The 17,769-nt window shown below is 50.0% G+C and overlaps 1 protein-coding gene across 1 annotated transcript; it reads left to right on the top strand.

Moving 5' to 3' along the window:
- Positions 1-805: 805 nt before the first annotated feature.
- On the top strand, positions 806-14,772 carry CLRN3 (clarin 3). The gene is made up of 3 exons (XM_025918414.2): positions 806-1,219; positions 7,563-7,742; positions 12,961-14,772. The coding sequence occupies exons 1-3, from the start codon at positions 991-993 to the stop codon at positions 13,239-13,241; spliced, it is 690 nt and encodes a 229-aa protein (XP_025774199.1). The 5' UTR covers positions 806-990; the 3' UTR covers positions 13,242-14,772.
- The last annotated feature ends 2,997 nt before the right edge of the window (positions 14,773-17,769 follow it).

Below are 17,769 nucleotides of genomic sequence, written 5' to 3'. Positions count from 1 at the left end.
GTTTCTCTGAGAGACAGAAAGGAGCATTGGTAAACCATTAGTTGCTTAACAGGGATGATGGATAGGTGGCAGAAAGCCCTAATGCCAGAATGTTCAGAACCATTTCCATCAGAGCGCGAAAGACAAATAAAGATGTACCTTCTCAAGTTATAATTTAAAAATTTTTTTTTCAACGTTTTTATTTATTTATGGGACAGACAGAGACAGAGCATGAACGGGGGAGGGGCAGAGAGAGAGGGAGACACAGAATCGGAAACAGGCTCCAGGCTCCGAGCCACCAGCCCAGAGCCTGACGCGGGGCTCGAACTCACGGACCGCTTAAGTCGGACGCTTAACCGACTGCGCCACCCAGGCGCCCCTCAAGTTATAATTTAAATAACGTGCAAATATAGTCTAGTTTGGAAGAGGAAATTTCAAACGTGCACCTCTCTAGCAAAGTCAAAAACTAAGGAGCTTGTAAACTTTTCTCTTTTCGTTCCATAGAGCCTTTAGCAAAGACTTAATCTTCTTAGGGTTCTTTTTGAACTGTTGTTAGGGTCAAGTCCTTAACCAGTAAAGCAAGTCTATGTTGTTAGCTGCTAGAATCAGCAACATTTTTGAAGGACAGATCCACATTTTTTTAGGGATTCTAGTCCTGTCCTGACATGGTAGGCTGAACTTGCTACGAGGGCGCATGGCAAAGAGTTATAAATTAATTGTGTGATCCAGGAAGTCCTTAGGAAGACCATGCCTAGCCCTTGTTTCCACTGGTTGGCTGTAACCATAGCAACCCCTTACTCCAGACCAAAGTTCAGGTGCTGTAAATCTTTATGGCCATGTTCATAGTCCAATGGTCCTCGGTATATTCCTTCCTATGAAGAGCAAGCTTTCATATTTTATAAGAAGCATTCGACTCCATTTCTAAATACTGGACTCCAAGTGGGTCCAAAAATATTATCAAAAGACCTTTGATATTTTTTTTAACCTTAGGACCCCTACTTTCCTGAGAAGATGCCTACGAAGAAGAAAACACTGATGTTTTTATCCAGCTTCTTTACAAGCTTCGGGTCATTCATCGTAGTCTGCTCCATGCTCGGGACTCAAGAATGGGTCAGCAGTCAAATTGCCATCAGTGACTCGTCTTCAAACGGTAGTCTTGTCATCACCTATGGACTTTTTCAAGGCAAGAGTCACCAAGAATTCAGTCATGGACTTGAGGAATCACAAAAAGGCTTTGAAGGTAAATGATAAATGAATCTGAATGGGATGCAGGGAGACTGTGTTAGCTGGGTAAGACCCAAGTCATCCTCCTTATGGGCCAAAGGACTGTTCAAAAATGATCTCCTTGTAAGTGTTGAGATGGCTCGTAGGTATGAAAATGTATCTTTAATTTTGAAACTTCGCCACATTCTTGTTTTAGCTTCCTCAGTCCTGGTTGTGTCTATGAGCACCGTGGTCCACATAATTCTGGCAGAGGCGATGTTTAAGTGATATTACCAAGTCTACTGACAAGTAACTAATTAATTAAATATATGTAGCAGGAATATGGTATCCAACATAGGAGGATAGTAGGAAAAGTATGCGTATGGATGGTGGTATTTTAGATGGGGTAACAGTCCCTGTCCAGAACTTCGTTGGTGGCAAGGAAAAACTAAAGTGGAAAATGTGATCAGGTTCTCCTTCTTAGATCTCCAGTTCATTTCTTTAATCTACTCGAATTTGAATTTTTACCTCCAAAACATCTCATTTTTGTCGGACCTGGTACTAAATTTCTGTTAATTCTATTCATTGCATGTTTTGTAGGAATGCCCCATTTTTTTTTCTGATTTCTTATATAATAATGCTCTCCTCTCTTGATGGGTGGAACACAAAAATTCACTGAGAATGCTAAGTTGAATTTAGCTACCTATTTGACTTTTGAAGATTGAACATATACCACTACATTTTCAAAAATTAAGAGCGGTCTTTGTAACTTATTCAGCACCTTGACCTTGCATTAAACAGTGTTACATACAGGTAGCCAGGCATTATCAGCCCGATACAGTCATTACCTCTTGACTTGTAAATGGTTTTCTATCTCGTACAAATGTAATATTTAGTTTGAGTTGGAGCCTTAGACTCAAGCCTTTAGTTTGAGTTTGAGCAATGTGGTTGTATTTCCAAGTTATAGAATTTGTCTTTTAAGACATTAGCAAAAGCAACGTCTCTTCCAGCCTGTCGGTAATGCCACCTCCCTCCCCGACCCCCCCTCCAGCCCTGACCTCAGCTTCTCAGGGAAAGGAGGAATATTCCCTTTGCGGCACCCAGAAGCTAAGACTTTCCAAGATTCAGTCACACATTCAGGATGTGAATAGCATTTTCAAAACCAGAATGTGTCATAGTTCCTGAATCTCCAGACACATTTAACATTTTTTAAAATATGTGATAGCAGCCTGCGAATTTTTTGATTTTCATGCTGTGTCTGTTTGGAATCAGTCGGCTCCAATTTGAGAGACGTGGCTTCAGGGAGAGCCCTGCTTCCCTGTGTCAGGGAACCTCAGAGGCCACAAGGGTAGGTCCCAGCCTGGCTCTGCAGCCCCGTGTGAGGGAAGTGGGCACCATGGAGTGGAGAGGGCAGGGGTGGGCGTAGGCTGGGACAATCCTGAAGGCTCAGGGCCCACATTTGCCTTTGCTTTGCCTGGCTCTCTGCTTTTACTCTGTTACTGCAGAGCCGCGTTCCAATGTCGTGAAGTCACTGCCAGCCTCTAGGTACTGTAGAAGATAAACCACGTCCTGATCAGTGAAGGTACACAGTTCAGCTGCTCCAGCTCATGTCTGCTAAGGGCTCCCCAGAGCCTATGGGGGCTTCCTTGCTGATGGTTTTTTTACAACCCTTGAACTTGGAGTACTCAACAGTTCTCCAAGATAGGGAAACGTCATGTAACTAGGACGTATATCATGGTGTTCAGCCGCTGCAGACCCAGGGATGTTTTCCCTGGAGAGCAGAATTGGAGACTGAGGAAGGGGTGCTGCTCTGCTGGTTTCTCATGACCACCTGGGGCTCATCTCAAATCAGCAACCAATCATCGGCAGTATAATAGTATCTGTGTAGATGCCACTTCCTTCCCCAGCAGTGAAGGGCTAACCTTTCCATTTAATAAGATGTCAACCATGCCAGCTTCTTGGCCTGAAGATCTCCAAAGAATAGTTACTATTGCCAAGCTCTGCTACATTTCTGCATGGGATTGAACATACCGTGCCGACGGGGGCTGTAGATTTGGAAATGACAGCACAGCATAAAGGGACAATGGCTGATATCCACACGCCGGAAGAATCCAGCCACCAGTATGTCAACTGGTGGGGGAAATATTCAGCCGAACCTGGAAAGCAAACTCTCCAATGTGTCGCTAGATTATTTGGGCAGCTCAGCCTGACCGGGACATGTCCTAGCTTCTTCTAGTGGTCTCCAGGTTTGTTCAATATCCAGATGAAGAGTCACAGGCCCTGTGTCTACCAGTAAGCACCTGGCTTTTGCTACTCCAAAAGTTCTGGATAGTGAATGTCGGTCCAAAACACTTCCCTGAGCAGCTGCTTCATGAGGGAGGGGCGGGGATATGAGAGGCGTGGCACATGGCTGCTGGCCTTGGTCAACTCACCATAGCTTCTATCTAGAGAAAGGCCCCCATCAGTTAACTCAGGTGGTGCAGGTTGCTATGAGAGCAAGGGAGAATTTCACCCAGTCTGCAATCTTCCCCCCCACCCCCCCAAAAAAAACCACCACCAACAAACAAACAAACAAACAAACAAACAAACAAACTGGCCCACCAGTCTCTTTTCTCCACCTACCCAGTTTGTTCTCAGGGGACCCAAAATTGCACTATTGGCCCAAGCTACCAATAAATAGAAAAAGTAAATCTGTTGCAAAAATCAACGAATTGCAAGGAGATGAACAAAAGAGGCTTATTTCTTCCTTAATACTCCTACTCGCCTACCCCACCCCATATACACCTATGCTTTTCCAAGGACGAGCAACTTGTTACTCGTCCCCAGAGACATGACCACGCTGGGTGATGGAGCATAAGGGTGGAAAATGCACTCTCCCTCCTTCTCTCCCCGAGAGAACCCAGATACATTTCCCAGAGGCTCGGCATGCCAGCTGGGACTTTTTGGAAGATCTCAAAGGCCCAGCCTGTTAGGGGTACGTTGTGGTCCACGGGCTGCGGGGTCCACCAGGCCAGGCTCCCTGATGACCAGGTGTTTGAGGAGCGGGTGGTGGCAGTTCCCACCCACCCACAAAGCCACTGGCTCTCCCCTGAGTTCTGAGGACTTCTGGAAAACCGAAGTGGGTCCCGAAGGGTTAAATCTCCATGCACAGAAAGCCCGGATGTCCAGATGACCCATTTCTGCACACTGCACACGGCCCCCGGCACATTTCTGCCTCCCAGCTGTGGGGGCCATGGCCTCTTTCCTGAGGTTGCCAGAATCTGGGCAATTAGTTCCAATTGTGAGGTGGTTTTCCTGATTCCAACGCTTGGCCCTGAAAAGGAAGAGAAAAGAACGGAATGTATTTGCTAATTTTGTAGGCAGGGAGCAGCTGTCAGATGCTATGGGGGTTTATTCTATTTCGTTCTTGCTAACTTTCCCCAAATTTCCAGCTTCCATTGTCTGAGTTCTGAGCAAGGAGGAGGCTGGGAGATATAGCTGTCATACCTGTGTGGCAGGATATTCGGAGGCTGAACTAGAATTTTAAAATACGGCAGTTAAAATTAAGATAAATTGCTACATCAATACAAAGAAAAGTCTGAGTCAGTAGGCTCCAAATTGATTCCCTTTTGAAAAATCATGTCTGTTAGATCTTACCAAGAGTCTAAAACAAAGCCTAACCTGACTGTCACTTTGTAGTTTACTCTGAACAAGAGGAATGTTCACCATTTGCAAACGTACATCCATTTACAGCATTTAATAAGTGTATAAAGCAGAAATATTCTCCAGGGCACTTCAGAGATGGCATTTTCCCCACACTGAAATGTCTTATTTTCTAGTTAAGTATCCAAATTATTTCTTATTGGCTAAACACCGAGTTTGTTTGGTCCCCAGCACATTTCTGATTAGACCTTCGAGCTTCCTCCTTGGTGTCCAGGGAGGAGCAATGCTTCCTCGCGGTGACGGCTGGAGACTCTCCAGACCCCGCACCGCTGAATACGTGTGTCCTTCCTCCCGTTTTTGTCCTACTCCTGCTCTGGTGTCGTCATCCACCAGTTCCAAAGCAGGTGTGTGCCACCCGAGAGCAATGAAAATCTCAGCTTGAGCTCAAGGCCTTCAGAACAGCCCGACCCCAGTGGCTGCCCTGGAGGGCGTGTGGTGCCCGGAGGGCAGGTGGCCATCGGACCCTGGCCGTCCCCACCCAGGCAATCGGCGGTGGCGGGAAGGACCACATTTTTAGTTTAACCTATGTCATTAGATTTCTTACCTGGGATGCGTCACACAGAGAGCGGTGCTAAGGACTTGGCCCTGCCCGTGGGTCATTAGCAGAAGTCCAGGTACCGCTGGGCACAAGGGGACTGGCCGTGTGGGAGGTGAACTTTGCTCTCAGGCCCGCCTCTCACCGAGGAGCAAAATGTTCTCCAGCCAAGGGTGGTGACGTCATCGTGTCCATGTCGCTGGGCTGGGAACCCCCCTCTTCTGCCCTTTGTGCTCCCCCACAGGGCTCCCAGAGCTGCACGGGGCAGTATCCAAGCCTCTGCTCTTGTTTTCACCAGTTTGGTTTCTGCAGCCTCTCACTGTCCACTGTCCAGTGACAGGAAGTCTGTCTCCCTCCTAGAGGACGGCTGATTAACAGCCACAAATCTGAATTCACAATGTAGATGTTCGGACCCCGGGAGAGCTGTGCCCTCTGGCCAGCATGTTTTGAAGCTTGGAGTCAGAGTAAAGTGTGTACAGAGCTGGGGTCAGGCTGGCAGGAGCTTTGGAATCATGCCTGACAAAGAACATTCCGGAGACGTGGGCTGTCAATCACACTGGGGTTTCGATCTCTCTTCAAATACCTGAAAGGCTGCCAGGCAGAGCGGAGCAAGGAGTTTCTGTGTTGCTCCAGAGGAAGCATCAGGACTCTGGGCAGAAGTCCTGGAGATATGCATCTGGGCACAGCACGATGAAGAGATTTCGAATAATGGAGGCGACACAGTGATGAGAAGGAGACACCTTGCAAAGAGAGGGCCCCTTGCTGCTAGGACGCTCCTCCCTGGTGCACACAAGGCCCTGGGGCTCCTGTTCTTTGAAGCATTGGGACCAAAGACAGAGACAAGGGGCCCCCGAGCCCTGGGACAAGGGATCTTTCCTGGCCCTTCTGGTTTCTGTTCTTTAAAGCTGCTCTGTGCTGAGGCTGTGAGTGGCTCTCTGCTCTATCCCAGGGGCCTGAGAAACAGGAAGGGAAAGAAGAAGGCTTTTACTTTCTCTTACCAGCCCCCTAGTCACGGTTCTTACATCTGGCAACTCCCAAGGATTTTGTTAGCGTGTTACTAGGAGCTCGGAAATCTTTTTCCCCGATTATTTTTTCTGTACGTCGCCGTGGCTTTCACAGAACATCTTGGTAAACACTTTAGTCGATGTGGTGGCAGTTACCGGGGCCCCAAAACGCACCGGTAGCCTTTGGAGACGTTCTGTAAGTGCCTGGCTGGGGTTACAGGTAAGTGTGGGGACACATGCCTCCGGTCACCGGTCGTTTGGTGTCGTAAACAGAGGAGCGAGCAGAGGAAGCAGGGACACGGGGAGGGTGGCTGGTTGCGGTTAGAAACAGCAGGATGGCAAAAGCAGGAACTGATGGCCAGGGGCCCAGGGCATCTGTGTTTCAGATACGAGTGCGTATTCATGTCTGGAGCCCCTCTGCACGTAAGAGATACGCGCGTTTTATAAAATGCTGTCAGGACCCAGAGGAATTCAGCTCGGAGAGAATTCTGATGGTTCACCCAAGGCCCATCCTCCGCATGCATTCGAGCCACGTGGGCCCTGGGTCCTCTCCGGCTCCGGGGAAGTGAAGTCGGGAAGTGTGGAGACACCTCACTTGTCCACACAGCAGTCATCTGCCTGTCTCCAGGGCCAGCTACCTGGTCACCATCAGCTCCTCTCTTCCTGGCCTTCTCTGTAACGGGCCAACCTCCGAAATCTCAGCCTCTATCAGATCCTCTCTGTCACAGGTTTTCAGAGTGGCCTCCTGTAAGTTCCCCCAAGTGGAAGCATCGTAGTGCTCCGAGCGAGGGGGACACTGTCCGTGATGATGTGGAAATGCCCATGGCAGGCGTCTGAGGCCAGAACGCACTGAGGAGGGCCGTCCAGCCCTGTAGCAGCTCTATCGAGGAGGGCACCCTCTTTCCTCTGGGAAATTGAAATTGGGACGGTCCTGTGGTTACACACATTCGAGGGGGGCCTGAGCATCGTGAGGCCACGCCCCTTCCTGCTCTGGCACACCGAGATGCCCCCTGCAGCTCCTAACCCCGGTGCCCAAGCGGATGGAGTCCAAGAGACCCCCGGGTGGCGGGGAGCGGCCCTCCCGTCTGTAGGGCTGGGGTTTGCATTTTGCGCTCCGTGCTGACCCAACGCTGCTTTAGTTCTAGAGAAGCTGAACAATTCTTCCCGAAGAACGCTGCACCTGGTGGCCGTCCTGCTGCTGGTGCTCAGCCTGTGCACGTCGCTGCTGAGTTCCGGGTTCACCTTCTACAACAGCATCAGCAACCCCTACCAGACGTTCCTGGGGCCCGTGGGCGTGTACACCTGGAGTGGCCTTGCTGGTGAGTGTCATCGGGAGCACCCGGTGCTCAGCTGGGAAGCACGTCCTCGGCGTCTCTGCGTCTCTGAATCTGGCACACACAGGAGCCCATGTGGCCACTGCCGGGCTGTAGAAACTGAGGAGACCTAGTAGGTGCCAAGCTGCATGCTGCGGCCTGGGCTCTCCTTCTGCCCATCTGCAGCGTTGTTAAGCATCCTGGGAAATAAAATGGTTTTAAATGCACCGGTGAGAGGCAAGGGGCCAGATGGGGGCAGGGTGTGACGTGTTAAAATGCGTAACAGATGCCAGTCTCTGCTCTCGAGTGTAGAACGTAAGGAGTTAAACATGATGCTTCTAAGTCCACAAAACATTCATCTGTGACAACAAAACTCCTGTAGCGTGTTTAACTCCAAGTGGGGTTCCGTGTAAGGTATAGAGGTGCACACACACACACACACACACACACGCTCATACATACACAGGTGACAAACACACATACATACACAAGTGTGCACACACATGCACATACCTACATGGATATGCACACACATGCACACATACACAGTTGTGTGCACACACACATACACAGGTGCGCACGCACACACACATACATACATCGGTGTGCACACACGCATATATAGGTGTGCACACACACAAATGTATACACATATATGCACACAAGCACATACTTCTACATGCATACATGTGCACGTATGATCACACACATACACCCATGTGCATGCATGCACACCCACACATATGCACACATCTAAACACATACACACAGATGTGCACACACGCAGAAGTGCATGCATGCATACACAGATGCACATACACAAACATGTACACACGCACACACGTACACACAGTCACACACACACACACACACACACACTTATTTACTCTCCTTCTCACCTCCAAGTAACAACAGTCAATGTGGGCTAGAACCCAAACATGACACCTCTGTATGGCTGTGCCACAGAGAACCGCAAAGAAGGTCGTTTAGAGGATCTGGGGCCAACACCCTTCTTGCGGGTGATGTGTGAGCCCCGGTTGATTCTGTGCAGTGTGACTGGCTTATTTTACTTGTTTATTGGTCCAGGCTGGGGTGGGGGGGTGCAGCGCAGATGGGAAGTGCATCCCAGCTTGAGTCACAGCGTGTGTGGCTCTTGCTGGGTTTTCGCCAGGCTCTGCAGCTGCCGTAAATGCCCAAAGGCCTGCTCAGTGGGGGGCCTCGTTGCCCTCGCCAGGTGGCCAGGCTTCTTCTGCTTTCTCTCTCTCTCCACCATGAAAACCTGATCTCGAGAAAGGATCTGAAGAAGGCTGTCCTCCCCTTGGGAGGACTCTGGACGTGGTTTCATCTAAGTTCTAGGTAGCTCATTTTAACCCCGGGCCCGGAACTTTCCAGCACAGGAAAGGTGGTCTGGTATCAGGAAGCCTCAAGGAGGACTCGGGGCTGCTTCCTTCCGTCCTTCTGTGAGAGGCCATCCTTGCACAGGCCGGATTCAGGTGGTGGGAAGAGGTCCCCGGGTCTCTGAGCTGTGGCTCTCAGCAGTGGTGTGCTGGAGAAGAACAGGGCTCTTGGGGGGCAGGGGGGGTGGGAAAGGATGCCCTGGCTGGAGCCCAGGCAGCTCCAAGTGGTAAGGACACTTCCGCCTTCTTCATGCTAATAGTTGAGGAGCCAGCCCCAGACAGCATGAAACGGGGGAAATCCATGCAGCTCGACACTCACAAATGGGATGCTCTTAAGAGTGCCATTCATAATCGGCAAGCCAGGCCAGAGGCGGGAACCAGGAACGCCTGTACCACACTGCATACCCACCCCTCGGCTCTGAGGATTGGGGTTGGGCTGCTTTAGCCACATTCATGCATGACTTGCCCTTTCCTTTCTTCCTGTGGTTGTATTACCTGGTGGTAAAAACAAGCCAACCCCCCGAGTTAAAGGGCATCCGCCATGGGCCAGGCCCCACAGCGCTGTGGAATGAGTGTTCCTGCATCAGCTTTCCCCAAGAGTCATGCTAAGGGACTCGCTTACAAACTCAGATATCCTCACCCAAAGGCCAGGCTTCCTTTCCCCAAGCTCTTTCTACCAGTACAACTCACCTCGGTCAAACCAAAGGCAGGGCTCATTGGCACTCTTTGCCAGGGTAAAAAAAAAAAAAAAAAAAAAAGGATTCTTTTAATTTTTGCTCAGGTAATTAAGAAACTAAAAAAGGTGGTGGCTTCAGGTACAGCTGGATTCTGGGTTTCGACCCACGCCCTCAGAACAGATGCCTTGCAGGTTGCTTCTCTCTTGATTTTCCCAGTGTTCTGTCTGGTGTTAAGCAGCAGACAGGTCCCCTTAAAGTCAGGATGTTGGCCAACAACCCCAGAAGAAAGGACTTCTTTTCCCCCAAATCTGACTCTCCCTGGAATTGTCCTTCCCCGGCCCCGGAACAACCTCCATGGAGTTGAACTCATTGGCTGACTCAGCCAACAGCTGGGACGCCTGACCCCTTGGAGCGGGGGCTGGGGGCGTCTTCAAGAGGGAAATAAGGACCTAGTGCCAGAAGATTGGATAGGGGGTCGTAGGGACAAAATGGGACGATGTCGCCACTCTACAGCCTGCAGGCCTCAAAGCCCATTGCCTCATAGACCCTGTTTCTGCAAAGCTGGAGCTTTAGGCTCTGTCTCCACAGTTGAGTATGCACTGGCTCTTTACATGACGGAGGCCGATGCATGTTTGCGGAAGAAAACAAGAAAAACACCAGGCCGGCGGCCTTCCCCTCAACCCCTCCATCCCCACCTACTTGTAACAACAAAGCTTTGTCTGACGGGGAGAGAGTTGTGTGGCGTTCTTTTCCCGGCTTGGGGCAAGTTCGAACACACAGAAGAGTCTGCGGGGGAGGCAGGAAAACAGTCTGAGATGATATCCGTGTGTCAGGAGAAGGTCTGCATTCTGGCAGAGGTCACAGGGAGAGCTTTGTGGCGTTGGGCTTTGTGTCTGGCCTCCTCTGAACGCCTCCCATGACTTCTTGATCCCAGAGCTCTGAGAAGCCAGGCTTTTGCCCCGGGTTTGCCTCTGGGGACTCCCGATCGTCTTCACACAGGCTTGGGCTGTGCGGAAGGTAGTGAAAACTCCTTTTCCGTGAGTCTCCGCCTGCAGTCACCTCCCAGGCTCCTGTGTCCCCTGACCCCAGCCTGCCCTTAGCACCACACCGGCCCGGCATGGCCCAGCCCTGACCATAGTGGGTATAACCATAGGAGAATGTTGGAGCCTGAGAGAACTCTCCAGATTGTCTTCCCCCACACATTTGATCCTCAGCCAAGGAACCCAGAGAGCAGAAAGTGATGTGACAGGTCCCACGGCCTGAGGGTGACAGGCCAGGACTGGCGACAATGTCCTGAGCCTTCGGGAGATCCCCCTTCTACCTCGGGGCTCCCTTTATCCCTCTGTGAATCCCCTGTCCCCGAAGGCTGGAGAGGAGACAAGGAGAGTCATCTCCTTCATACAGGGGCTCACGTCAGCACCTGTCTGCAACAGCCCCTCCCAGTTCAAACCAAAGCCAGCACGTTCCATCGAATGAAAACGTGTGTTAACCCTGTGTTCACCCCGCCCCTTTGTGACTAAGTTTTCATAAGAACCTTCACAAGAGCGCAATGAAGGCTAATTGGAGTGTGAGACGCGCAGAGCATCAGAGGAGAGGGCTCTCAGATGCACAAATTATTGAGAAGTGAAACCGTCACACTGAAGATGAAGGTCTGCCATCGGGGAGAGTCAGAGCACTCTTCTCACACAAAAGCCCGCAGGCCTTTGGAGGCTTGGGGAAAGTCCCCGGGTGTGGGCTGCAGCCAGGACACGTTGACCACTCCCCCCAAGTCTGTCGAGTGTTGGGTAAATGCTCCCAGAGATGTGCAAACGCCACCTCCGTCGGCCTTGGAACATTGCATCAGTTCAGAGAGAACCCCGTGCCCTTTGGCCGTCACCCCCTCCCCACTCCCAGCCCAGCCCTAGTTCAACCAACCATGAATCTGAATCTTCTCTTTGCCTCTAGCTGACCCCCTCTGCAAGGCTAGGAAAGAGGTCCAGGGAAGTGCACAAGTCACCCGGGGCCAGGAGGCCAGAGCCCTGGAATCCAGTTCTCTCTGACTCCAGGACTCTGTTCTCCATGGCCAAGGTGGCTGTCCAGAATCGATACCAAGGCACATTCTCCAGGGGAGGACGTTATGAAGAATAAAAAAGGGACGATAAGACAACCAAAACTTCTAAAATGAGTTTATGGGGTGCCTGGGTGGCTCAGATCGGCTAAGCGCCTGACTCTTGCTTTCGGCTCAGGTCATTATCTCACGGTTTTGTGAATTCGAGCCCCACTTCGGGCTCCAAGCTGACAGTGCGGAACCCGCTTTGGATTCTCTGTCTCCTCCTCTCTCTGCCCTTCCCCGACTTGCACTCCCTCTGTCTCTTTCAAAATAAATAAATAAACTTTAAACAGAATAAAAATAAAATAAAATGAGTTTAGTGAGAAGACCCTTCCCAGTTAATCGCCACACTCCATTGTGTGCAGAATGAAAGTCTAGCCTCTGAGCCAGTGTCTGGGGCTCCCTGCGGTGATCTCCTCCTCTGTATTCAGTGCTCAGGACCCTCGGAGCGGCTCCCCATCAGTGGGGTCCTCTCTCACAGTCCCAGCTGCTCTGAGCTCACTGTCCCCGGGTGGGTTTGTGTAGGCTGTGTCTTCTGCTTGCAATGCTGTGTCTTCCCAGCTTCTTTGAATCCTTGTCAACTATCCAGACCTCTCTAGAAAGCTTCCTGCTGACTCTCCTGTCTACTCATTCCCCAGTTCATTCAGCACAGCTCTGTGTGCACTGGGAGGGGCCATGTGACGCGCCCTCAGCGGAGCAGACCCTTCGGGATGGGCTTGAGCTGCGTGTTTGCCCTTGGCCGGACGCTGCCTGCACCATCTTTAGCGTCTCGTGCCTAGGATCTAGCTCGTCTCTTACGTTTCTTTTACACCCTAACACCTACAAGACCGTAACCTAGCCATCCCATAAATGCCCACAGAGCACATGTTCCACTAAGAAAGAAAGTGACGTGTTACATCTAAGTGATGAATCACTCAATTCTGCTCCTGAAACCATTATCACACTGTATGGTGACTAACATGGATTTAAATTTTAAAAAAAGAAAAGAAAGGAAGGAAGCGACAGGAGAAAAATGCATCACAACACTTCATATTGTTCACGAACCTGAATCTTCTTTCCAGCGTTGTTCGTTTTCCTGACCATGATACTGTTCGTGGCCAACACACAATCCAATCATCTCTCGGAAGAGCTGGCCCAGATGCTGTACCCACTGTATCCAACAACCACCTACAGAGGAACGACCCACAGCTACGGTTACTCGTTTTGGCTCACGCTCCTCGTCATTCTTCTAAGTGTTGTCACCGTGGTCATCATCGTTTTCTACCAGAAGGCCAGGCACCAGCGGAAACAGGAGCAGAGAAAGCCAATGGAATACGCTCCCAGAGATGGAATTTTATTCTGAACTCTATGTTATGTTGTCTCGTCATTATGTCTAGTCTGTTGTACGTCAGCCCCCGAGAGGTTACTGGCTAGCTTGTCTGGACAATCCGCATGGTTAAGGGCAGCCCTGGTTGGCTGTCACTTTGTGATAGTTTTGTATCTCGTGACGCTTCTTAAATGATGTACGCTTGACCAGCTTTCTTCCCCCTAGGGTGGGGAAGATGAAAGGGAAATGTCTGCAGGCCATGCAGCGTTCAAAGCAGTAGAATGATTCCAAGACCATGGATCCTTTCAGCCGGGTCTCACTCCCTAAGATAATAAAGGTTTGTGGTACGCACCTTTACTTTAAGTAGCTCAAAGCACTTTAGCACCTAGGGTCTCCTCCTCAGGAGGGACCAGGTATTTTTTATTCCACTGTATGAACAAACACTTTCAGGTACAGAGGGATTCAGAACTCATCTTTCCAGGACCAGGTGTTGGAGGCAAAAGGTGGGTGAGACTTTGGGGTAAATTCCCTGGTCCCCAGGGCCCCTAGTTGTTGACAAAATTCAAAACCAGTGGTGGGTAGGAGTATTGATATATGACCTTCAAACCCATTTTTGAGGTGGCAGGGTGCAGTTTTTATATGGAAAAGACTAGGAAGTGAGAAGATTAAGAAAGACAAAAATTATAGCCCTGCAGCCTTCACACTAGGGAAGCTAAATGTATTTTTGGTTTAGAAGGATTGCGGTGAATTAGTCAAAACGAAAATGTCACATTGCAACAAGTTCTGGTAACCGACCCTTTGCTGTTGACACAGTCTGGTTGCCCGGATGGGAGTGTGTCAGCCCCAGCAGAATCCGGCCCAGCCAGAGGCCAATAAATGGCTTAGAGCACCGTGGCTTGCTGGCATTCCCCGAGCCGAGGCCAGGGCAGATGCAGAACACAGATGCTGGTTTGCCCTCTAGAACAGGTGGATAGAATCGATACACAGTCTCATGAGAACACAACAGGCAACTAGGAAATTTTTGGAGAGCTCCCAAATGGATTAGACCTACTTTGCCAGTACGATATTCTTCCAGAAAATCCCTTTGAGGATCTTTTGAGCTTGAATATCCCACTAGTCAGTCAGAGTGAACACGGACAGGATTCTGAAATAATAACTCTGTCATGTCTTGACGTAAGCAAAGCCAAACAGAGCAGAAGTCTCTCGGTGTAGTTTACAAAATGTCGTGTCTTTGGACGGAAAGATACATACTTTATGAAGCTATTAGGGATTCGTGACCTTCTTGTCTACTATTTTTTTCACAATCTGTCTTAGAAATAATATTTTTTCATTCAAGAAACATGAATTGAATACCTGTGATGTGATCAGTCCTGTGCCAACCCGGATACCTGCCCCCCACGGAGCTTACTGTTGAGAAGTCAAGACAGACATTGCAAAAGCAGGTGTTACATTCCACGTAAAACAGGTACTTAGTCACAAAACTGTGCTCATTCTCTGAAAAGTCAGTTCTCTATAACCACCCACCCCGAAGTCAAGGTTACTCCAATAAATTAACTTGTGCAACTTTGAGCGCATTAAAAATATGATTCTTAACAGTGAAAATGTTCTAAATTCTTTGAAGCTAAAAACATTTATGTTCTTTGAAGGTTTAATTTTATACCAGAGTGTGATAATGCAGGCAAGTCATGGAAGAGAAAACAGATAAGGGTAACAAATCCATGCAAATGGGTTGCTAACTAGGCAGGCACCCCCACCATGTGCTGGTGCAAAGGACATTATAGGATATAAAGACTGCATTTATTCATCTCAGCGTTTGAGCAGAGCCTGGTTTCGCTAGGGGACAAAGTATCTCAATCCTTAAATCACAGATGACCTATGAGGAACCATTCAAAACAGGAATCTATACAGGGAACTAGCTTGCACAATTCTGGAGATAAAGAGCATGGCTCTCCCACTATGTCTGAGGTAGAAGGTAATGAAACTGTGTGTGTGTTCTTTAGAAATCTTCTTAAGGAAGGGGGCGCCTGGGTGGCGCAGTCGGTTAAGCATCCGACTTCAGCCAGGTCACGATCTCGCGGTCCGCGAGTTCGAGCCCCGCGTCGGGCTCTGGCCTGATGGCTCAGAGCCTGGAGCCTGTTTCCGATTCTGTGTCTCCCTCTCTCTCTGCCCCTCCCCCGTTCATGCTCTGTCTCTCTCTGTCCCAAAAATAAATAAACGTTGAAAAAAAAAATTAAAAAAAAAAAAAAAAGAAATCTTCTTAAGGAAGAACAGAGTTTGCAGACCACTCTTGGACATAGACGTAATTCACTGTTCTAAAATCACTTAACCTTGGGGTGCCTGGGTGGCTCAGTCGGTTGAGCGTCGACTTCGGCTCAGGTCATGATCTCACGGTCTGTGAGTTCGAGCCCCACGTCAGGCTTTGTGCTGACAGCTCGGAGCCTGGAGCCTGCTTCGGATTCTGTGTCTCCCTCTCTCTCTGACCCTCCCCTGTTCTGCTCTGTCTCTCTCTGTCTCAAAAATAAATAAACATTAAAAAAAATAAAATTAAATTAAAAAAATAGAATAAAATCACTTAACAAATGTGCATCACGTCTGTTGTAATGGACCCACATGAAACACTATGGAGGGCTGAGCTATTCTACGGAATTGGAATGTTTCAGCGGTCGTGATACGAGCCCCTGATTAACATGTGTGGTCCTGTTAGGATGAGCTAGATGGCAAGGTTCGTCCACATTTGCAAAAATAAAAAAGTCATGCAGAATATTGTGCTCCTCCATTTTATAAGAACACAGGGTCCACGATGATAATTTTAGGGAAATTAATACTTTGCGCTAATGTCAAAGTGATGAGGCTCCCCTCCCCCTCCCCAGGGAGTTGTTTGCAAAGCACTCCGGGAGGCAGGGATAACCTCCAGGTAGGCTCTGCTATCATTATTTTAATTTTATTTGATCATCTCAACAAACCCTGTGGATCAGGCAGGGCAGGAAAAATGGTCTCCCTGGACGTGACACTTTTCAGGGTCTACAGCGTTCTTACAGCCAGCCCCACACGGCCACGCAACACCGGTGCTCCCATAAGTGACATGCAGCCGTGCGGGCAGACAGATCGGCAGCCTTCTCGGCCTCCAGGAGGTCCTGGGAGCCTGCAGATTCTGCAAAGGACAGGCAGGCACTGAGCGCACTTCCTGGGTAAGCTGGGCTGCCTGCATATCGCCCAATGTCTTTCACTGACACCTGCCCCAGAATGCAGACGGGCGGCCAGTCTGAACGAGGCATCGCATGTGTGGGAGGGAGGGGTTCACAAGCAGGAGCCTTCCTCATTCTGAAACTGCAGCACAGAGACCGGTCCTTGGTCCCTGAGCCACACTCAGGGTGCTCTTCTGACCCCGGAACCCAGAACCCCCAGGGGCCATGGGCAGGCGAGTCCTTAAGTCGGCGTGAAAGACGGGTCCCTCCATGGCAGCCCTCTTCCCCGTCCTCACCCCCAAACCCCCAGCACCCAGGGCGAGGAGACACAGTCGGAGGCCCCGTGTCTCAACTGCTCTGGCTTCTCGTAGCTGACCCAGTGACACCCCCTCCTGAGCTTCTGTTTCCTCGTGACTAAAAAATGAAATACAAATAGCGGAGATGACCATCAGTGTAGGATTGAGCAGGGACGTTCTGGCATCAGGCTGCCTGGGGCTGGAGAAGTTACTTAATCTCAGGGAGCCTCATTCCAATCATCTGTGAAATGGGATGACGATGGACACCCAGGATCTGCTCTCAGGGTTGTGGGAGGAGCCCTGACAAGGTGTGCAAAGGGCTCCTGGCGGCCATCCTCCTCCTTCGCAGAAACCCGCGGTGTGTAAAAACTATAATAAAGACTAAAGGTGAGATCATGAGCTACTGTGGGCCACATCAATCCTTTTGCTTTGTAAATGAGCAAGGAACAGGCACCTGAGACCCAGGAGGTTAATGAACTTGACCAAGCATCCAAAGCCGGCAAATGCAAAGGAGAAGTCAAAGCAGCACTCAGACACTCTTTTTTTTACCTGTTTCTGACTCAGTTCCATAAACGTGTTTGATCAGGCGGCTGGCACAGGCCTGGGGCTTGGGGGCACAGAGACAAAAGTTCGAAAGGAGCCTGGTGTCCACAGAAAGTGTGGCCTTCTGGGTGTGCCTGTCACCTTTCACGGCACGTGTGAGGCTCACGGTGGGTCTCATTCACTCAGAACAAACAGGAGTGGCTTGCTCAAGCAAAGGCACCCAGTTTGTTTCACAGAAAACCTTCAGCCCGGCTGGGTGCTGACCTGAGCTGGAGAGGGTGGGGTCTCGGTGACAGGACCTGCCCACACACGCCCAGAGAAGGTGGCACATCCTGTGACCAAGGGACTTTGTGCTTCTTAAAATAGAAAGAAGGCCAGGTTACTCATGGTGACCCGGGTCACTGGCTTACCAAGGCTGCTCTCGAGCAGGAACTGAGGTATGAGTGACATCTGACGCGTTACCTGCCTGCCCGAGAGGGCCGGCCCCAAAGGATGCTGAGGATTGTTCCTGTCCCTCATGTTCTTCCCGCCTTGCGTCCT

Source organism: Puma concolor, chromosome D2, assembly GCF_028749965.1.
Source record: "Puma concolor isolate L17-30 chromosome D2, mPumCon1.1.hap2, whole genome shotgun sequence".
Taxonomy (NCBI): domain Eukaryota; kingdom Metazoa; phylum Chordata; class Mammalia; order Carnivora; family Felidae; genus Puma; species Puma concolor.
Note: the sequence above shows the minus strand (reverse complement) of the source record. Positions and strands in the feature narration are given on the sequence as shown.